Source organism: Oncorhynchus masou, chromosome 4 (assembly GCF_036934945.1).
Source record: "Oncorhynchus masou masou isolate Uvic2021 chromosome 4, UVic_Omas_1.1, whole genome shotgun sequence".
NCBI lineage: Eukaryota > Metazoa > Chordata > Actinopteri > Salmoniformes > Salmonidae > Oncorhynchus > Oncorhynchus masou.
The window spans coordinates 10,621,328-10,644,288 of NC_088215.1; the positions used below are offsets into that span (position 1 = coordinate 10,621,328).

The 22,961-nt window shown below is 45.5% G+C and overlaps 2 protein-coding genes and 1 long non-coding RNA gene across 4 annotated transcripts; all 3 read left to right on the forward strand.

The window, feature by feature from the left end:
• The first annotated feature begins 2,208 nt into the window (after positions 1-2,208).
• Positions 2,209-3,004, forward strand: LOC135520612 (uncharacterized). The gene is made up of 3 exons (XR_010452416.1): positions 2,209-2,351; positions 2,456-2,545; positions 2,918-3,004. It is a non-coding gene; the product is annotated as an uncharacterized LOC135520612 (long non-coding RNA).
• Positions 3,005-3,391: 387 nt separating this feature from the next.
• LOC135520613 (uncharacterized) lies at positions 3,392-4,798 on the forward strand. 2 transcript variants are annotated; one of them, XM_064946301.1, is made up of 3 exons: positions 3,392-4,067; positions 4,158-4,269; positions 4,527-4,798. In XM_064946301.1, exons 1-3 carry the CDS (start codon positions 3,432-3,434, stop codon positions 4,694-4,696), a joined length of 918 nt encoding a protein of 305 aa, XP_064802373.1. In that variant the 5' UTR covers positions 3,392-3,431; the 3' UTR covers positions 4,697-4,798. The 2 variants fall into 2 exon arrangements, with proteins under 2 accessions (XP_064802373.1, XP_064802381.1); XM_064946309.1 differs by having other exon boundaries at positions 4,161-4,269.
• Positions 4,799-8,083: 3,285 nt separating this feature from the next.
• LOC135520380 (uncharacterized) lies at positions 8,084-14,949 on the forward strand. Its single transcript, XM_064945885.1, has 9 exons — positions 8,084-8,161; positions 9,773-9,886; positions 11,652-12,083; positions 12,377-12,569; positions 12,674-12,763; positions 13,136-13,228; positions 13,379-14,313; positions 14,404-14,515; positions 14,780-14,949. The coding sequence occupies exons 1-9, from the start codon at positions 8,084-8,086 to the stop codon at positions 14,947-14,949; spliced, it is 2,217 nt and encodes a 738-aa protein (XP_064801957.1).
• The last annotated feature ends 8,012 nt before the right edge of the window (positions 14,950-22,961 follow it).

A 22,961-nucleotide genomic window follows, 5' to 3' on the forward strand; every position in this document is an offset into this window, starting at 1 on the left:
CGGAGACCAGTTGGTTGCAATCTAGTAATATGACGTGTTGAAAACCAGTTTACAACATGATAATAAAGCCATTAAGACACATGGACCACCTACTGAACTCAGCAAAAAAAGAAACGTCCCTTTTTCAGGACCATGAATTTTAAAGATAATTCGTAAAAATCCAAATATCTTTACAGATCTTCATTGTGAAGGGTTTTAACACTGTTTCCCATGCTTGTTCAATGAACCATAAACAATTTATGAACATGCACCTGTGGAACGGTCCTTAAGACACTAACAGCTTACAGACGGTAGGCAATTAAGGTCACAGTTGTGAAAACTTAGGACACTAAAGAGGCCTTTCTACTGACTCTGAAAAACACCAAAAGAAAGATGCCCAGGGTCCCTGCTCATCTGCATGAATGTGCCTTAGGCATGCTGTAAGGCGGCATGAGGACTGCAGATGTGGCCTGGGCAATACATTGCAATGTCCGTACTGTGAGACGCCTAAGACAGCGCTACAGGGAGACAAGATGGACAGCTGATCGTCATCGCAATGGCAGACCACGTGTAACAAGACCTGCACAGGATTGGTACATGTGAACATCACACCTGCGGGACAGGTTCAGGATGGCAACAACAACTGCCCGAGTTACACCAGGAACGCACAATCCCTCCATCAGTGCTCAGACTGTCCGCAATAGGCTGAGAGAGACTGGACTGAGGGCTTGTAGGCCTGTTGTAAGGCAGCTCCTCACCAGATATCACCGGGCACAACGTCACCTATAGGCACAAACCCAACCGTCGCTGGACCAGACAGGACTGGCAAAAAGTTGCAGTTTTGTCTCACTTGGGGTAATGGTCGGATTTGCGTTTATCGTCGAAAGGAATGAGCATTACACCGAGGCCTGTACTCTGGAGCGGGATCGATTTGGAGGTGGAGGGTCCGTCAAGGTCTGGGGCGGTGTGTCACAGCATCATCGGACTGAGCTTGTTGTCATTGCAGGCAATCTCAACGCTGTGCGTTAAAGGGAAGACTGCCTCCTCCCTCATGTGGTACCCTTCCTCCAGGCTCATCGTGACATGACCCTCCAGCATGACAATGCCACCAGCCATACTGCTCGTTCTGTGCGTGATTTCCTGCAAGACAGGAATGTCAGTGTTCTGCCATGGCCAGCGAACAGCCCAGATCTCAATCCCATTGAGTATGTCTGGGACCTTTTGGATCAGAGGGTGAGGGCTAGGGCCTTTCCCCCCAGAAATGTGCAGGAACTTGCAGGTGCCTTGGTGGAAGAATGGGGTAACATTTTCTTATTTCATTTTTTAAGAGTGGGTGAACTTCTCACAGCAAGAACTGACAAATTTGGTGCAGCCCATGAGGAGGAGATGCACTGCAGTACTTAATGCAGCTGGTGGACACACCAGTTACTGACTGTTACTTTTGATTTTGACCCCTCCTTTGTTCATGGACACATTATTCAATTTCTGTTAGTCACATGTCTGTGGAACTTGTTCAGTTTATGTCTCAGTTGTTGAATCTTGTTATGTTCATACAAATATTTACACATGTTAAGTTTGCTGAAAATAATCGCAGTTGACAGTGAGAGGATGTTTCTTTTTTTGCTGAGTTTAGTTAGAACTAATAGTTTTGGAATTCAGATTTGAATTCTGATTGTAATTCTAAGGTTATGGTTTATAGTTGGAAAAGTGGGCATAATAATGGAGGGCTTAAGTTCTCTGTATTTCCTTATGTTCCTATACCCCAGGCTGGGAACCTCCAAGCTTGTGCTCGAGAGCAAGTGCTCCAGACAGATGACCATTCCGCTGGCCATGATGGACTAAGCCTGCCAGCCCTGGTAGACTGCCCCCAGGATAGCCCTCGAAAGGTAAGAAACATCTTTTAGTTCTGTTGCAAAACGTCTGGTTGTCACGGAGGCCAGTTGGTCGCAATGTAGTAATACGACGGGTTGAAAACCAGTTTACAACGCTATAATAACGCCATTAAGACACATGGACCACCTACTAGTCAGAACTAATAGTATTGGAATTCAGATTTTAATTCAGATTCTAATTCTAAGGTTAACCCTTATGTGACATGTCACTCAGTACCATCATGCCTATGGTGAAAAATGTGGTTTCTATGGTGATATGATTTCCCCACTGTTGTTATTTGTCTCAGAACCTTGTGCCGAAGCCCCCGCAAGGCCCCAGGCCCAGCCGAGAGGCAAATATAGCAAAGGCAGAAAAGAAGGCCACAGAGGTTATCAAGGCTAGAAGGTCTAGGGAGGCTAAGTCAGGGGTGAAAAAACTAAGCCGCCAAGTAGTTGGTATGTTGGCACTGCCTCAAACTCTAACTCAAACAACCAGTTACAGTGAGTATTCATCTCCACTTCCAAAGTACCTGGATTTATTGATAGAATTCTAAAACGATATATGGTGGAAGGATCCACTAATGTCTACGATCCTCTTTCTGTAGGTGTCCTGCCAGCTATCAAGAAGGGCACTAAAGTTACCCTCCAGTCCTCCAGCTCCCTCTCCCTCTCCGATGACAACAAGGAGGCACTAGGTTAGTTATTATGTTGTTTTTACCGTCTTTTGCACCCGCACATTCCCCTTCTTTCTTTTCTCTTATTGTCAGTAATGGTATTTTCATTTTCTCTCCTCTTTTTTTCTTATTTTTCTACACAGTGTTTGGAGATATGTTATGTGTGAAGAATTACTTTAAATCAAATGTCAAACGCATTCTATAGAAGGCCGGGTTTCTGCAGGGTTTCACTCCAGCCTTGATTGATGCATTAAGGTCACTAATTAGTAAGAAACTCCTCTAACCTGGTTGTCTAGGTCTTAATTGAAAGGAAAAAACTAAAACCCGCAGACACTTAGCCCTCCATGGAAGTAGTTTGAAACCCCTGTATTAAATACATTTTGATTTGACTAGGGGCCGTCTGCCAGGTCCTGACCACCAGGGTGGGAGACATCCTGAACAGTACCTGCAACAACGATTACAAGGCCAGACTCATCATCCAGAAAGGTACACTTATAACCTGTTTTGCCCATATCACCAGTAATAACTTGTGTAATAACCAGTGTATTACCATTATAGTAAATGTACTAGATACTGCATAGTGTTATACATGGATGTGGCTTTGAACCAGTTCAGAATATGAGTGTGTTTTCTTAGGATTGGATTCCGGTGCCAGGGAAAGGTTCCCTGACTCTCTGTGTTCCTCTTCACCCAAGGACGAGGAGGAAGTGGTTGTAAGTGTCATGACTGTCTCATACCCTAAGCCCTCCACCTCAACCCAGGCAGCATGGGCAGCTCCTGCCCAGAGGTCTCCGAGATGTGCTCCCTGATGCCCACCAAAAACAGGCAGGACCCCCTGGAGAAGTTTCCCTCCCTCCTACCAGGCAAGGAGCACATCCTCCTTTGCAGCACTCCCTGGGCCACCGTCATGAGCCCCCAGACTCTGAAGTTTATTCTCCACGGCATCATGTGCCAACTGGAGGCCTCAGAGTCCCCCCAGACAAGGAGGGCCAATGACCCCTTCAGGCTGATGAAGGATCTGTTTGTGGAGGTCCAGCATGCCCTGAAATATGCTGACATCTCTGTCGTCTTTGGCCTGGAGGAGAGCATCCAATTCAGTGGGGAGGATGCGGTGAAGGCCATCGTGAAGACTGCGGCTAAAAGATTGTCCTTGCGTTCGGACTCCAACCGGGCTCAACTGCGTGCCGCACGCTCTGGTAGTGAGGGAGCCATCAGGTGCATGGCGGACACCATCACACAAGTCATAGATGACTATTCAGAGGACTGTAGTTCCGATGGCCATTTTGGAGCCAGGAGGAGCCGTGGTAGTGGGAGGTCACACTCCTCAAGGAGTGACGTCACCCTCACCGAGGAGCTCCTGGCTTGGAGGGAAACCCTAGAAGAGGACCGAGAGGAGATGGCTGATGACAGCACTGGTTTGGAAAAGACCAGTGTAAGCTCAGCCATCTCTGAAAAGTCCCAGGTTATTAGCTACCTTTCTGAAAGCACCAAGCCCATCAGCAGCGCCCTCTCCACAGACCTCGAGGACATCACCTCCACACAGGTGAGACGGCCAAGAACTAGTAGATCGTTTAGTTATTTGGGCTGTTTAATTGTGAGGCATCAACTCATGTCTGTTTCTCTCTCTACTAAGAAGAAAGAGAAGGAAGAGGCTATGAAGAAAGAAGTGAGGAAGTCAGGAAAGAAGAAGCGAGGAAATAACAAGAACCAGAAGAAGAACAAGGTGTCTCCTCTTGGCAATGATAGTAAGTCCTCATTTCTGTCAGTCAACATGTGCATCTGTCTTCAGCACACTATTGTAATGTAAGGACGGGAGACTATGATGAAGTTATCAGGGTCTTATTCATTAGCCACTAAATGGAAGACAGCGGACTAAAACAGGGAGGAACTTTCTTGAACTTGCCAATAACAAATGCTTGTTTTTGTTTTAAAATATTTTGCTACTGTGTACCCTAATGAACACGACCCTTATTTCATGCCTTGTTCTCTGTCACCTGTTCAGGTACTGTGGCTGCAGATGAGCCTAAGAAAAAACAGGCTCTCCTCCCGCGGATCACAGCCGCCCTAGCAAAACTATTTTGCTTCCCCTGCAAAAAAAAAATGCAAAAAGTAACTGTGCAGAAGACGAGTTTGGGAAAAACCTGCTGCCACCTCCCCCAACCCACTTTCTAAATAAACTCTCAAAGCCAACAGAAGAGGGAGGGAGACAACCCCCCCTGCTCACAACTCATTTTATTACACCCCATTTAATTCAATAAACACAACTTGCAGCTATTTTGATCTTCTTCTTCTTAAGTTTTTTTTTTTTAAATTAAAAATAAAATAAATTACGTTTTAGCATTCAATGCTCTGAAGAGACCTCTGTCCGTACCTGGTTGAACTCGAGCACGTCGAGCAGGTCGAAGAGCTTGCGGTTCTTCTCGCTATCCTTCAGCTTGCAGTAGTACTGCTGCAGGCCGTGCAGCGTCAGCTTGGTCTCATCGTCCACAAACACCTCCATGGGCTACAGGAGATATTCATTAAGCACCAAACAGAACACAGGGAGGGACTACCAGGACTTCCAGTGCTAAACATTTTGCTAGTGTGCCCTAATGAATAGAACATGGGGAAAGTGTCACTCTTTGGGACAGTTTTATAAACCTAGCCACATTAAGTGAAAAACAGGAGTAAACCACATTCTGTGTTGGTGAATGAAGAACTACAAATGTGATTGTGAACATCAATTACTAGTACGAAAGCTGGATGGAACTTTATTTTTCATTATAGCTTTAATGCCAGGACTGTTCCTCCCGAAAATGTCCAGAGCCCCAGACCCAGGTTAAGAGTGGGTCAACTCTGGCCACTTGTGAGACAGACAGTCACGAGCAGGCAAAGCTTCGAGGCGCTAGACTGGAACTTTTTACATGAATATTTTTTTTATTTTAGTAAACATTTTTACCCCTTTTTCTCCCCAATTTAATGGTAAACGCCCATGAGCATAGTTCAACTTTCGTACCCCACCAGAACCCAAAATACAAGCTTGTTTCATTCCAATGCTTGTAAACAAAGTAAACACAAAAATAAACTACATAGTCTCAAAACATGGTCAAAATGATAATTCTGATATCATTGACAGTCAGTCCTTGCATATAGCTCTACGAATTTCAGAGTGGTTTAATTTCTCCAGACCTATCCCTCCAAAACACGGGCGAGGAAGATGCTTCATTAATGTTTATACTGCCGAATGCCTCTTCAAAGTGCAATTTAGGGAGATGGGTTCATCTGTGTGTGTGTGTGTGTGTGTGTGTGTGTGTGTGTGTGTGTGTGTGTGTGTGTGTGTGTGTGTGTGTGTGTGTGTGTGTGTGTGTGTGTGTGTGTGTGTGTGTGTGTGTGTGTGTGTGTGTGTGTGTGTGTGTGTGTGTGTAAAACTGCAACTTTAAGTTTCAGAACATGTAGATAACCACGGGTTATAAGAAACCCTTCAACGTACATCCTGCATGAACTTGCGGCAGACAGGACGGATCTCTTTGCTTAGGGTGGCGCTGAACATGCACTGCTTCTCGTGGAGTGTGAGCCTGAAGATGTCCTGAACATCACGCCTCATGTCTGAGGGAGAGACGATAGGAAAATAATATGGCCGTCACAAAAAAAGTCAACCCACTCAGCCTGCAATCTGAGGACTACATAAAATGTAAATACTTCCCTACGGTTTGGCTAAATCCTTACTTAAGTCACACCATCTATCACATTCTGTTCCAAGATCCACTACTACTTAGTAGGACAGTGTATTAGAAGTGCATTCTAAGTGATACATTGGAACACGTTTTCAGCTGACCTTTCCTCTGTGACGTTTCAACTTACTCCTTGCTCCCGTCACTCACATCTGGCATCAGCCCCCCTGTCCTACTGTGGTCTGAATTTGCATCTGGTCACACTCGTCCAGGACAAAGTGCTTCACGTTCTTCAGGTTGAGGGTCTTGTTGCGGATGAGGGCCAGGATGCGGCCTGGCGTTCCCACCACAAAGTGGGGGCAGTTCTTCTTCAGCGAGTCCTCGTCATTCTTGATGGACAGGCCCCCGAAGAACACGGCTGCCTTGACGGTAGGCATGTACTTGGAGAAGCGCTCATACTCTTTGCTGATCTGGAAGGCCAGCTCTCGTGTGTGGCACGTCACCAGCACAGACACCTGGTAGACAGAGAGAGAGGTAGGGGAGGATGTTTAATACAGAGCTCTCTGGACAGCAGAGAAACAAAAAGCACACAAGATTATCCAATAGGATAGAACAGCAGTGTAAACAGTGAGATTAAAAGGAGAACAAATTCAGACTGCAATTGGCCCAGCGTCATTAGGGTTTGGCCGGGGTAGGCAATCATTGTATATAAGAATTTGTTCTTAACTGACTTGCCTAGTCCAAATAAAAGTTAAATAAAGTTGGCGATTAGGCACTTTCTTATGCAAGTATCCCCAGATACAGATTAAGCCTATTCCTAAACTACAAAGCACTCAATGGATTCTCCATCGAAAGGTATTTTTAGTAAAGGAGGGAGGATGTAAAGGCAATTCAGTTGCTGCATCCACAATGTAGAGATTAATTTCATTATTCAACCACTCACCTGCCCATCCACAGGCTCAATCTGCTGCAGGGTGGCCAGTACAAACACAGCAGTCTTGCCCACACCAGACTTGGCCTGGCACAGGATGTCCATGCCCAGGATGGCCTGTGGGATGCACTCATGTTGGACTGAAAGACAGAAACGTAACTAGGGAAGTTAGTTAAGAACAAATTCTTATTTACAATGACAGTTTACCAAGAGGCCTCCTGCTGGGATTGGGGCCTGGGATTTAACATAAAAAAATATATATAGGACAAAACACACATCACTACATAAAGAGACCTAAGACAACACAGCAAGGCATCAACACATGACAACAGCATGGTAGCAGCACAAAACATTGTACAAACATTGGGCACAGAAAACAGCACAAAGGGCAAAAAGGTAGACATCACATCACACTGACAGTTGTGGCTGCTTTGTAAGAGTGTCCATGATTGAGTCTTTGAATGAAGAGATTGAGATAAAACTGTAGTCACTAGGGGCAGAAAACTGAAGAGAGGAGCGACCCAGGGATGTTTGCGCTTTGGGGACCTTTAACAGAATGTTACTGGCAGAACAGGTGTTGTATGTGGAGTATGAGGGCTGCAGTAGATATCTCAGATAGGGGAGGGGGAGTGAGGCCTAAGAGGGTTTTATAAATAAGCATCAACCAGTGGGTCTTGCGACCAGTTTAAGTATGATGTGATGCTTGAAGGGGCATACATGTATAACTCATAGTCGGAGTCCCAAATGACACCCTATATATAGTGGATTACTTTCGACCAGGACCCAGTCTCACACAGCGCTAGTTTTGAACAAAGCGCTAGTTTTGAACAAATCCAACCCAGCTCAATAGTGTACACTATGCCAGGAATAGGGTGCCATTTGACACACAAATGGACAAAGTCAAAAACAGTCCTTGGTTGAAGGTGAGAAGTGCCTGTGAGGCTCACCTTCAGAGGATGTTCAAAGCCACAGTCGACAATGGCGCGGAGCAGCTCTGGTTTGAGCAGGAAGTCTCGATGGAGACGTAAGAGTCCATTACCTCCTTCTTGCCCGCAGGTTGGCGGTCTCCGGGGCAACCTGAGGCATCCTCTTCATAGTCCAACAGCTCGTTGTCAGCTGTGTAGTGCTATGGCAAAAACCAAAACGCACCCCCTGAGGTCCCAAGGACCGAGTTTGGGAAACACTAATGTATTCCTACATAGCATTAGCGAGCTGCTAATAATGCTAGTAACAGGCCGCACGCACACCGCCATAGCTGGACAGTACGCAAAATGGGAAGCGAATACATATGGCACATAATCATTACAATTTACCTAGCTAGAAACAAGGATTGGACCAGCGACCACCCTGCAACTCAGTTTACAGTAGTTAGCCAGTTGCCCGATTCAATCAAGTTGAACAAGGAATCATGCCTCACTCTCCGCACAAACAATGGCAGGCGCCTCCTCATTCAAACTTTGTGACAGCAAAGTGCCATAAAGGGAAATAGGTTCCAAATGCAAGGTGAATATTCAGAAATAACGTTGGCTCAAATTAATAACGAGCAAGACATTTCTAGGGCCTAACTTGACCTAAAATGTAATTCTCGGAACCAGTCGATTAGATTAGTTTATTAGTCGGTCGCAGATGTAATTGTAGGGTACAGTGAAATTCTTATTAAGATCTGAACTCCAACAGTGCAGGTCAAAAAGATAAGTGAATGAAACAATAATAATAATATGCATACTATATATATATTTATTTACAACATTTACAAACCAACAGCCTGCATTCATCCAGTTTGTATAAATTATGATAGATGTGTGACATGAAGCTATATTGGGCAATTTGGGCAAAGGCGTAACAATGACTGTCTGGGACAAATAGACATTTGGCTTAAAACATTTATTCATTCATGGGCAATATGTGTGCATGCCCTGATCATATCAGCTTACAACATCTGTCTTCCCTCACCAAACCCATCAATGATTTGATTTATTTGACTATAATATATCAGTTATGGCCAACAGAGGGCAACATTTATCCATATAATACGATAAAACCTCACTGAACCTAAATTAATTGGGTTACAATGTAAACATTTTTCAGATATCGTATGTGATCAGAAACAATGCATTAATTTCCCGGAGTGGTCGCTCTGTGCTTTTGTAGTTGACGTCATAATGTACGATGGAATATAGAAGACTATGACGTAAACGAACTCAAGAAATGTTCAGTGCGCTACTTTTGCCTCAGTTGAGTTGATGCTTTGCAAAGGACAGTCATCCTCATGTTCAAATAAATCACTTTGAGTGGACAAAGAAGACATTCAGTGTAAGTACAGCATAACTGGCCAAGATGCTGTAAAAAAATGTTTGAAATGTATTTTAAAATGTATTTGTTTATTTTAAAAAATGTCAGGTCCAATCTGAAGGGTGCCTGAAAGGACAATGGATAGAAATCATAAACTGTTGAGAAAAATTATTCTAAAAGTAAGTCTCATAAGTGATTAAAAAAAAAGTTTGTTAATTCTGGGGCTATCCCTCTTGATATGTAATGAGGATATCTTCTTGGTAGTATAACCTATATGCTGTAAAAAACAGATTGATATGATTTATAGTTGGAAAAGTGGGCATAATTAATTGAGGGCTAAGGTTAAATGTATTTCCTTATGTTCATATACCCCAGGCTGGGACCCTCCAAGCTAGTGCTGGAGAGCAGGTCCTCCAGACAGACATCACTGACCATGATGGACTAAGGCTGCCAGCCCTGGTAGACTGCCCCATTGACAGCCCCCTAAAGGTAAGAAAACGTCTTATAGTTCTGTTGCAAAACGTCTGGTTGTAACGGAGACCAGTTGGTTGCAATCTAGTAATATGACGTGTTGAAAACTAGTTTACAACATGATAATAAAGCCATTAAGACACATGGACCACCTACTGAACTCAGCAAAAAAAGAAACGTCCCTTTTTCAGGACCGTGTATTTTAAAGATAATTCGTAAAAATCCAAATATCTTCACAGATCTTCATTGTGAAGGGTTTTAACACTGTTTCCCATGCTTGTTCAATGAACCATAAACAATTTATGAACATGCACCTGTGGAACGGTCGTTAAGACACTAGCAGCTTACAGACAGTAGGCAATTAAGGTCACAGTTGTGAAAACTTAGGACACTAAAGAGGCCTTTCTACTGACTCTGAAAAACACCAAAAGAAAGATGCCCAGGGTCCCTGCTCATCTGCATGAATGTGCCTTAGGCATGCTGTAAGGCGGCATGAGGACTGCAGATGTGGCCAGGGCAATACATCGCAATGTCCGTACTGTGAGACGCCTAAGACAGCGCTACAGGGAGACAGGACGGACAGCTGATCGTCATCGCAATGGCAGACCACGTGTAACAAGACCTGCACAGGATTGGTACATGTGAACATCACACCTGCGGGACAGGTTCAGGATGGCAACAACAACTGCCCGAGTTACACCAGGAACGCACAATCCCTCCATCAGTGCTCAGACTGTCCGCAATAGGCTGAGAGAGACTGGACTGAGGGCTTGTAGGCCTGTTGTAAGGCAGCTCCTCACCAGATATCACCGGGCACAACGTCACCTATAGGCACAAACCCAACCGTCGCTGGACCAGACAGGACTGGCAAAAAGTTGCAGTTTTGTCTCACTTGAGGTAATGGTCGGATTTGCGTTTATCGTCGAAAGGAATGAGCATTACACCGAGGCCTGTACTCTGGAGCGGGATCGATTTGGAGGTGGAGGGTCCGTCAAGGTCTGGGGCGGTGTGTCACAGCATCATCGGACTGAGCTTGTTGTCATTGCAGGCAATCTCAACGCTGTGCGTTAAAGGGAAGACGGCCTCCTCCCTCATGTGGTACCCTTCCTCCAGGCTCATCGTGACATGACCCTCCAGCATGACAATGCCACCAGCCATACTGCTCGTTCTGTGCGTGATATCCTGCAAGACAGGAATGTCAGTGTTCTGCCATGGCCAGCGAGCAGCCCGGATCTCAATCCCATTGAGTATGTCTGGGACCTTTTGGATCGGAGGGTGAGGGCTAGGGCCTTTCCCCCCAGAAATGTGCAGGAACTTGCAGGTGCCTTGGTGGAAGAGTGGGGTAACATTTTCTTATTTCATTTTTTAAGAGTGGGTGAACTTCTCACAGCAAGAACTGACAAATTTGGTGCAGCCCATGAGGAGGAGATGCACTGCAGTACTTAATGCAGCTGGTGGACACACCAGTTACTGACTGTTACTTTTGATTTTGACCCCTCCTTTGTTCATGGACACATTATTCCATTTCTGTTCGTCACATGTCTGTGGAACTTGTTCAGTTTATGTCTCAGTTGTTGAATCTTGTTATGTTCATACAAATATTTATCGCAGTTGACAGTGAGAGGATGTTTCTTTTTTTGCTGAGTTTAGTTAGAACTAATAGTTTTGGAATTCCGATTTGAATTCTGATTGTAATTCTAAGGTTATGGTTTATAGTTGGAAAAGTGGGCATAATAATGGAGGGCTTAAGTTCTCTGTATTTCCTTATGTTCCTATACCCCAGGCTGGGAACCTCCAAGCTTGTGCTCGAGAGCAAGTGCTCCAGACAGATGACCATTCCGCTGGCCATGATGGACTAAGCCTGCCAGCCCTGGTAGACTGCCTCCAGGATAGCCCTCGAAAGGCAGATGTCCATTCCGCTGGCCATGATGGACTAAGCCTGCCAGCCCTGGTAGACTGCCCCCAGGATAGCCCTCGAAAGGCAGATGTCCATTCCGCTGGCCATGATGGACTAAGCCTGCCTGCCCTGGTAGACTGCCTCCAGGATAGCCCTCGAAAGGCAGATGTCCATTCCGCTGGCCATGATGGACTAAGCCTGCCTGCCCTGGTAGACTGCCTCCAGGATAGCCCTCGAAAGGCAGATGTCCATTCCGCTGGCCATGATGGACTAAGCCTGCCAGCCCTGGTAGACTGCCCCCAGGATAGCCCTCGAAAGGTAAGAAACATCTTTTAGTTCTGTTGTAAAACGTCTGGTTGTCACGCAGGCCAGTTGGTCGCAATGTAGTAATACGACGGGTTGAAAACCAGTTTACAACGCTATAATAACGCCATTAAGACACATGGACCACCTACTAGTCAGAACTAATAGTATTGGAATTCAGATTTTAATTCAGATTCTAATTCTAAGGTTAACCCTTATGTGACATGTCACTCAGTACCATCATGCCTATGGTGAAAAATGTGGTTTCTATGGTGATATGATTTCCCCACTGTTGTTATTTGTCTCAGAACCTTGTGCCGAAGCCCCCGCAAGGCCCCAGGCCCAGCCGAGAGGCAAATATAGCAAAGGCAGAAAAGAAGGCCACAGAGGTTATCAAGGCTAGAAGGTCTAGGGAGGCTAAGTCAGGGGTGAAAAAACTAAGCCGCCAAGTAGTTGGTATGTTGGCACTGCCTCAAACTCTAACTCAAACAACCAGTTACAGTGAGTATTCATCTCCACTTCCAAAGTACCTGGATTTATTGATAGAATTCTAAAACGATATATGGTGGAAGGATCCACTAATGTCTACGATCCTCTTTCTGTAGGTGTCCTGCCAGCTATCAAGAAGGGCACTAAAGTTACCCTCCAGTCCTCCAGCTCCCTCTCCCTCTCCGATGACAACAAGGAGGCACTAGGTTAGTTATTATGTTGTTTTTACCGTCTTTTGCACCCGCACATTCCCCTTCTTTCTTTTCTCTTATTGTCAGTAATGGTATTTTCATTTTCTCTCCTCTTTTTTTCTTATTTTTCTACACAGTGTTTGGAGATATGTTATGTGTGAAGAATTACTTTAAATCAAATGTCAAACGCATTCTATAGAAGGCCGGGTTTCTGCAGGGTTTCACTCCAGCCTTGATTGATGCATTAAGGTCACTAATTAGTAAGAAACTCCTCTAACCTGGTTGTCTAGGTCTTAATTGAAAGGAAAAAACTAAAACCCGCAGACACTTAGCCCTCCATGGAAGTAGTTTGAAACCCCTGTATTAAATACATTTTGATTTGACTAGGGGCCGTCTGCCAGGTCCTGACCACCAGGGTGGGAGACATCCTGAACAGTACCTGCAACAACGATTACAAGGCCAGACTCATCATCCAGAAAGGTACACTTATAACCTGTTTTGCCCATATCACCAGTAATAACTTGTGTAATAACCAGTGTATTACCATTATAGTAAATGTACTAGATACTGCATAGTGTTATACATGGATGTGGCTTTGAACCAGTTCAGAATATGAGTGTGTTTTCTTAGGATTGGATTCCGGTGCCAGGGAAAGGTTCCCTGACTCTCTGTGTTCCTCTTCACCCAAGGACGAAGAGGAGGTGGTTGTAAGTGTCATGACTGTCTCATACCCTAAGCCCTCCACCTCAACCCAGGCAGCATGGGCAGCTCCTGCCCAGACTCTGGAAGAAGAGGTGGGGGGGGCTGAGGTCTCCGAGATGAGCTCCCTGATGCCCACCAAAAACAGGCAGGACCCCCTGGAGAAGATTCCCTCCCTCCTACCAGGCAAGGAGCACATCCTCCTTTGCAGCACTCCCTGGGCCACCGTCATGAGCCCCCAGACTCTGAAGTTTATTCTCCACGGCATCATGTGCCAACTGGAGGCCTCAGAGTCCCCCCAGACAAGGAGGGCCAATGACCCCTTCAGGCTGATGAAGGATCTGTTTGTGGAGGTCCAGCATGCCCTGAAATATGCTGACATCTCTGTCGTCTTTGGCCTGGAGGAGAGCATCCAATTCAGTGGGGAGGATGCGGTGAAGGCCATCGTGAAGACTGCGGCTAAAAGATTGTCCTTGCGTTCGGACTCCAACCGGGCTCAACTGCGTGCCGCACGCTCTGGTAGTGAGGGAGCCATCAGGTGCATGGCGGACACCATCACACAAGTCATAGATGACTATTCAGAGGACTGTAGTTCCGATGGCCATTTTGGAGCCAGGAGGAGCCGTGGTAGTGGGAGGTCACACTCCTCAAGGAGTGACGTCACCCTCACCGAGGAGCTCCTGGCTTGGAGGGAAACCCTAGAAGAGGACCGAGAGGAGATGGCTGATGACAGCACTGGTTTGGAAAAGACCAGTGTAAGCTCAGCCATCTCTGAAAAGTCCCAGGTTATTAGCTACCTTTCTGAAAGCACCAAGCCCATCAGCAGCGCCCTCTCCACAGACCTCGAGGACATCACCTCCACACAGGTGAGACGGCCAAGAACTAGTAGATCGTTTAGTTATTTGGGCTGTTTAATTGTGAGGCATCGACTCTTGTCTGTTTCTCTCTCTACTAAGAAGAAAGAGAAGGAAGAGGCTATGAAGAAAGAAGTGAGGAAGTCAGGAAAGAAGAAGCGAGGAAATAACAAGAACCAGAAGAAGAACAAGGTGTCTCCTCTTGGCAATGATAGTAAGTCCTCATTTCTGTCAGTCAACATGTGCATCTGTCTTCAGCACACTATTGTAATGTAAGGACGGGAGACTATGATGAAGTTATCAGGGTCTTATTCATTAGCCACTAAATGGAAGACAGCGGACTAAAACAGGGAGGAACTTTCTTGAACTTGCCAATAACAAATGCTTGTTTTTGTTTTCCGTTTCAAAATATTTTGCTACTGTATACCCTAATGAACACGACCCTGATTTCATGCCTTGTTCTCTGTCACCTGTTCAGGTACTGTGGCTGCAGATGAGCCTAAGAAAAAACAGGCTCTCCTCCCCCGGATCACAGCCGCCCTGGCAAAACTATTTTGCTTCCCCTTCAAAAAGAAAATGCAAAGAGTAACTGTGCAGAAGACGAGTTTGGGAAAACCCTGCTGCCACCTCCCCCAACCCACTTTCTAAATAAACTCTCAAAGCCAACAGAAGAGGGAGGGAGACAACCCCCCCTACTCACAACTAATTTTATTACACCCCATTTAATTCAATAAACACAACTTGCAGCTATTTTGATCTTCTTCTTCTTGAGTTTTTTTTAAAAGACCCACCTGCATGCTATAGATTATTAAGGTCAATTTGCTGTCTACTACATTATCATTGTTATGAGTATGTTCACTGTGCCAGTCATTATACATTTACATTTAAGTCATTTAGCAGACGCTCTTATCCAGAGCGACTTACAAATTGGTGAATTCACCTTCTGACATCCAGTGGAACAGCCACTTTACAATAGTGCATCTAAATCATTTAAGGGGGGGGGTGAGAAGGATTACTTTATCCTATCCTAGGTATTCCTTGAAGAGGTGGGGTTTCAGGTGTCTCCGAAGGTGGTGATTGACTCCGCTGTCCTGGCGTCATTATTCCAGCCAGTATAGGCTATAATAATGCCCTAACCTAATTGCAATTGACATAATAAGAGTTACATTTGAATAATTCCCTCATTTTATATATTTTTTTAGAGGGAATAAATCTCTAAAGCACTATAGAGTGCCGCCCCTTGGAGGGGTGCGTCACTTGAGTGGGTTGAGTCACTGATGTGATCTTCCTGTCTGGGTTGGCACCCCCCTTGGGTTGTGCCGTGGCGGAGATCTTTGTGGGCTATACTCGGCCTTGTCTCAGGATGGTAAGTTGGTGGTTGAAGATATCCCTCTAGTGGTGTGGGGGCTGTGTTTTGGCAAAGTGGGTGGGGTTATATCCTTCCTGTTTGGCCCTGTCCGGGGTATCATCGGATGGGGCCACAGTGTCTCCTGACTCATCCTGTCTCAGCCTCCAGTATTTATCCTGCTGTAGTTTGTGTGTCGGGGGCTAGGGTCAGTTTGTTATATCTGGAGTACTTCTCCTGTCTTATCCGATGTCCTGTGTGAATTTAAGTATGCTCCCTCTAATTCTCGCTTTCTTTCTCTCTCTCGGAGGACCTGAGCACTAGGACCATTCCTCAGGACTACCTGGCATGATCACTCCTTGCTGTCCCCAGTCCACCTGGCCGTGCAGCTGCTCCAGTTTCAACTGTTCTGCCTGCGGCTATGGAATCGTGACCTGTTCACCGGACGTGCTACCTGTCCCAGACCTATTATTTGACCATGCTGGTCATTTATGAACATTAGAAAATCTTGGCCATGTTTTGTTATAATCTTCATCAGAGGTTACTCGGCGAAAGCGGTGCTGATACTGCTTCATTTCTCTCTTGTCGAATTAATACAGTGGTCTTCATTTGCATATTTCCCGGAAAGCGAATAAGCCCTTCAAATGGAAAGGGAAGACAACAAAACAGAAAATAGCCGAAATAGGCTACAAACCCCGTTATTTTAGGCATTAGCATATTGGCCTGAAATCCGTGCTCAGTGCCATCACACAAACAGAAACAGGCAAAACCTACGAAATTACATCCTCAGACAGTTCTTTGTAGCCTATACAACACAGGTTATTTGTCCTTCAGGTGTTTTCTTTTTGCTAGTGAAGGCATGCTACAGCTGTTAGAATATTGTAGTCAGAAATGGGTGTTCCTTGGGTTGACTTTACTCCAAAAGATGAGAGCGAAAGATCTCAAACATTTTATTATGGAAGAGGTATTATGGCTGACTATAAAAAAAGTGAAGTATTCTGCCCCAAGCATCTGCATTCAGTCTTTTTGGGGACAACCTTTCAAAGAATAAATTACCTTGCATTTCAGGCTAATTATCGTTAATATTATAAACGCTGGAATAGAACAGACTGGAGACATGCACCACCAAGTGAAAGCGCTGGGTAGATTTCACCAGCATAGGGTGTGTTGAGTGAGAAATCAAGTCATTTCTTTTAACCTTATCTTGGAAATGCACTCACCATACAGAGAGTGAAACACTAACTCTCAAGAAAACAATGATCTGATCTTCACACATCCTCATGACCTTGTTTTTAAATTAAACACTATACTAGATTACCACACACACGGATGGGACATTTGAACATTACAGCTCAGTAAAAGTGACAGTTGGCATTTACACACAGCTGTGTGAACCTCACTTCTTTCTCATCATCCCTGCTACTTGCTGTTGTTATGGCAATCCATGCTAAGGTGAACTGTGAATGAATGGTAAACTAATATGCCTTTGTGATGTTGTCAGATTAAGTCGTTGTGTTTTACACCGGCTTGGCTGTGGCGTGCTTCTGCTGTACAAAACTGCTGAATGCCACAATAAGGACTGTAGTTGTCTGTCTCTGCATCTCGCTGAGATACTGGGAGCAACTCCATGACCTGACATATCAAGTCTAAAACTCCAGTATCCTGCCATACTGCAGCTACTACAAGCTCCCTTCTAGTCTGTTGTTCATATTATTTTGGAGGCACTTTACATTACAGCACGGAATAAAGAGGAAATGGAATGGTAACTAGTTAAAGTTACTCACAAAGCAAACCAATATTTGCCCAGATACAGGATGCTACAGATCAGTATAACTGTATTGTTGAGACATCACATGCTGGAGGGGTGATAATATTACAAAAACAACATTGCAGTGTTTCCCCAAATGACTTGGCATGGGGCCCCCAATTGATTTTGTTATAATGTTTGAGTCACTCAGATACACTATATATACAAAATAATGGCCTTTACTGATGAGCTCAGTGACTTTCAACGTGGCATCATCATTGGATGCCACCTTTCCAACAAGTCAGTTTGTCAAATATCTGCCCTGCTAGAGCTGCCCCGGTCAACTGTAAGTGCTGTTATTGTGAATTGGAAACGTCTAGGATCAACAACGGCTCAGCCGTGAAGTGGTAGGCCACACAAGCTCACAGAACGGGACCACCGAGTGTTGTAACGAGTAAAAAATAATCTGTCCTCAGTTGCAACACTCACTACCGAGTTCCCAACTGCCTCTGGAAGCAACGTCAGCATAATAATTGTTTGTCTGAGTTTCATGAAAGGGGTTTCCATGGCGAGCAGCCGCACACAAACCTAAGATCACCATGCCAAGCATTGGCTGGAGTGGCGTAAAGCTTGCCGCCATTAGACTCTGTGAAAACGCATTCTCTGGAGTGATGAATCACGCTTCACCAGCTGGCAGTCCGATGTACAATACTGGGTTTGGCAGATGCCAGGAGTACGCTACCTGCCACAATGCATAGTGCCAACTAATGTTTGGAGGAGGAATAAGGAATTGCCTGGGGCTGTTTTTCATGGTTCGGGATAGGCCCTTTAGTTCCAGTGAAGGGAAACCTTAACGCTACAGCATACAATGACATTCTATACGATGCCCTTTCCTGTTTTAGCATGACAATGCCTCCGTGCACAAAGGGAGTTCCAAACAAAAATTGTTTGCCGAGGTTTGTTTGCCGAGGTTGGTGTGGAAGAACTTGACTGGCCTGCACAGAGCCCTGACCTTAACCCCATCGATCAGCTTAGGAATTAATTGGAACACCAGCTGCGAGCCAGGCTTAATCGCCCAGCATCATTGCCCGACTTCACTAATGCTTTTGTGGCTGAATGGAAGCAAGTAGCAAGTCCCCGCAGCAATGTTCCAACATCTAGTGGAAAGCCTTCCCAGAAGAGTGGAGGCTGTTATAGCACCAAAGGGGGGACAAACTCTATAATAATGCCCATGATTTGTAATGAGATGTTTGACAAGCTTTTGGTCATGAAGTGTAGCATAAGAACACAACACAAGCCATGGCAAAATGTGTAGAATTGCAGGAAACTAGCTTAATTAAACTGTAAAATGCTTTCTTTTCTCCCCATGGCAAAATGTCTAGAATTGTGAATAGCAGACAAAATTGTTTTAAAAAAGAAACATTTTGTTTCTGCTGCCATGGGAGGGCCTCTGAAAATGTTGGTCGGAGAAGGCGCTGTTGGCCACGCCCAATACCACGCCCCCCACATCTATTTCTCCACCTAGTCAGGTGAATATGGCCTTGCCCTTTATTATGATAAACAAGCCCGGGCAACCATTTCACCAGAGCTGTTGTCTTGGTTGCACTTGTTTTCTAGGATCAATGGTGTCTGGTAATGTACAGGAATGATTCACCTCAGTTCACAGTTCACTCTCTCTGGGAGTATAATTAACGTCACCTCTCTATTGGCCCATTCCAGTGTGTGTGGCAAACTATCCAGACCTGTTCTGTAAACCCAGAGGGAGGTTTCATGTGGTGTTAATTTTGAGCTGAATGAAGAAACAATCAACTGGTGACACAATGTACTGGGGCTATTGTACCAAAGTGGCACAGGTGTAATAGTAATAGGTCAGATGGATTCTTTTTGACGCCACACTAACTATACTGGTCCCAGATCAGTTTCGATCACTGCCCCAGAAAAGGGGATCTGGTTGGTTCATCTACTTTGGGAAAGTGAGGTTTAAACCAATCCCATGGACATACCGTGTATCGTTTATGTGTGTATTTTTTGTTAATGCCTAGGCAAATGCAAGGGCATCCGGGGTTGTTCGTGTACAGTGTTAAATCTGTTTGTAATCCATTTGAGGTTAACGCAGCAGTGCTGGTGATCCTTTTAATCTGTATCTTATTGAATCACAGACCTGATCAGGGTCAGATCGGCCTAGCCCCCCTCCGACAATACACTCACGACCATTGCAGAATAAATTATTAGTCACATCGCATTGCTTTGCAATTCCTTTGGAGGGAGGATGGTGGAAGTGTGTATTTTAAAGCCATGTTCCCCTTGGTATTCATGGAAACGTGATTATCAGGAGGGTGCTTATTGCGACACGAGGAATTCAGGAAGCTATTCTTCTAAATGTGGTTGCGTTTAGGGAACTTGGGGAGTCTGAGGGAGCTTCACCGGATGACATGATATTAGCTAATTAGCCCAAATGTGTCTGGTCTTCATTCAAGCTTACCATCAAAGCAACTTATTCATTAGATTCATCTCGATTCTAGATAACATCTGCAGTACAGGGCCATGGACCGATATAATGAATTTCGTCCCGAACCTGCCTGCACGGGCCACTCTGTGCAGGTAGGTGTCGGAATCCTCGGGCATGTCGTAGTTGAAGACGATGTTGACGCGCTCAATGTCCATCCCTCGGCCAAACAGGTTGGTGGCCACCAGGATCTGCCTTTGGAAGTCCTTGAACTGCTGGTACCGGGAAAGCCTGGGGGAGGAAGGGGGGCACACATAGATTTAGAATAAATAGAACAGGCATTATACATCCTGCTTCACTCCTGTGGGTACACTGAAACTGTGACCCACAAACATGTTGTCTGAGAGAAAGTTATTGTTAAGTCCCTCTGGATAACAGCTTCTGCTACATGACTATTATAGAAAATGTGCAAGTAAATGAGATTCTCAATTTGATTGTGCAACTCCTCATTCCTCTCCTCCTTTTGAAAAAAAGTCAACAGTCACTGAGAGAAGGAAATGTGCTTGTATGAAATTAGGCTCCATTCACACATAATGCAAATGGCATTTACAGGGGTGGAATCCCAAATTAAAATGTGTAAAGTAGTAAAAGACCTTTAGCTAGACATTGTACGGATAAAAACGATATGCTACTTATCATTTTAAATATGTGCATGCTTCTCAGAGTAAACAGCTGATTGAAAGGGGAGGGGTAGATCTCAACTTCAGCAAAGGACACTTATGCTTCCTCAGCAGGAGGCGAGGACACCGTTTGCCTACTAACGAATTGACACTCCTCAACCACTTATCGGTTTAAGGATAAGAGGATGGAAAAGTCGAGGACATTTTTTTGTCCAAATCAGAAATTCCCATTGAAGGCCAAGACCCAATCCCAAATCCACCCCTAAACCCTATGCACTTAATTAATATTAATATCTGAGATGACTTGAAGTGTAAGCAATATCCTAATATTGCTTATACCAATCAAAACTGCTCAGATTTTAACAAGTGCATAGACTGTAGGGTTTAGCCAGTGATTTTTTCTTCTCCATCTGTCACGCCCTAGTCGTATTATATTGTGTTTGTCTTCATTTATTTGGTCAGGCCAGGGTGTGACATGAGTTTATTGTGGTGTGTTTTGTCTTGGGGTTTTGTGGGGTATTGGGTGTGTAGCTTAGTGGGGTTATCTACCAAAGTCTATGGCTGTCTGGAATGGTTCTCAATCAGAGGCAGGTGTTTATCGTTGTCTCTGATTGGGAACCATATTTAGGCAGCCATATTCTTTGAGTATTTCGTGGGTGATTGTTCCTGTCTCTGTGTAGTTTCACCAGATAGGCTCGGTCACTTTGTTTTTTTTCTTTTTACTTGTTTTGGAAGAGAAGAGAACGAGCGCCATTCTCCTTGCGGAGATGGTGCTAAATACATCAACACGGTCGGTCCCTGGGATTGGGCTGGCCAACACGATTCGGTTTGCTTGGAAGGAAAAGGAGTTGGAGCCTTTAGGATGGGAATCTTTTGGAAGGATAATATTGATGGGGATTCTAAAGCTGACGGTGAAGGACGTGTTTTGTTTCCAAGGCAACTCGTTGGAGGGAGCATACAACGTGGAACTATATACAGAGGTAAAACACGATAATATCCTGAGAAGGGCAAGAGCAGTGGGAGGTGAGAGGCCGATGTGCCACTACGAAATAACAAGCCTGGCGAAGAATAACTTTAGGGTTGTAACTGTCAACATTTACGACCCTTACGTTAAGGACGAAGAGGTGAGGGCTTTTCTGGGGAGATACATGGATAACGTCTCCTCAGCAAGGCACCTCAAAGACTCCCTTGGGTTTTGGAATGGGAGGAGAGGCTTCCAGGCACTCCTCAGAGAGGACCCAAAGGGACATGGTAGCTACCTCCATTCTCCTGCTATGTTCTCCCTAGGGGCTGACAGGAGGACGTTGTTTTATGCACGTCAGCCCCAATTTTGCAGGCGCTGTATGGCCTACGGTCACATATTCGCCTCGTGCAGTACAAGAAAATGCAGATTTTGTGCATCTGAGGATCACGAGGCGAGGGATTGTGACAAGCCTAAGACGTGCCATGGGTGTGGCTCGTCAGCACACCTGTGGCGGGGGTGCCGGCCCGTCAGAGGTCATATGCGTCTGCGGCTGGGGGGGGGAGCAGGAGCGGGGGATGAGGGAAGAAGAGGAGGGGAAGGAAGCACGCCTCATGACTAGAGTACAGGTCCAGAGGGGAAGGCCACAAGGAAGGAAGAGGAGCAAGAAGCGGCGGATGGAAGAGGGAAGGAAACGGAAGGCACGGGAGTAGGAGAACCAGGAAAAGCGGCGGAAGAAGGCAACCGAGTGGATGAGCATGAGAGAGAAGAAAGCAAGGGAGGAGTGGTGGAGAAGGAGACGGTGGAAGAGCAAGTGGACTGGGGGGAAAGTGCCCTGGTGGAAGAGATGAGGGGTATGGTGGAGGAGCTGGCGGGGGGGGAGGGTGGTATCTCTCCACTGCCGCCATCACCAAAGAAGAGAATGAAGAGGAGGGTGCGATTGGCCGACAGTGAGGGGGAGGGGATGGCCAAGAGAGTGATGGGGGTGGGAGAAACCTCTGGGTTGCTGCTGGTTTCCCCAGGCCCTCAACTTCTGTTGGGTGGGGACACACCTAACAAGACTCAGGACTGGGTACAGGAGGAGGTGGGGAGTTTTTTGTTTGGGGACTCAGCCTCCCAAATTTTTTTCCAAACCAGCTGCAACACTGGGGAGGGGGAGGATTGTAGGGGTAGACCCAGGGTGCAGGGCACCCCGGAGCCAAACACTATTCCTGCATCCTGGGATGGTGTGATGGAGGAAGACGGGGGGATGTCGGGATTACGGATGGTGTTCTCACCGGTAGATATGGAGCAGGGGAGCATCGGGTGAGTCTCCTGTTTTTTTTTTTTCTGTCTGGGTTTAGAATTTGAGTGTATTACATGTTTTTATTTTTTCATGGAGTCTAATTTTACTTTTGTTTGTTTAAATGTAAGGGGTTTAAGGGATTTTATTAAGAGGAGGGCGGTTTTTAGTTATTTGGAGGTGGGGTTTGATTTTTGTT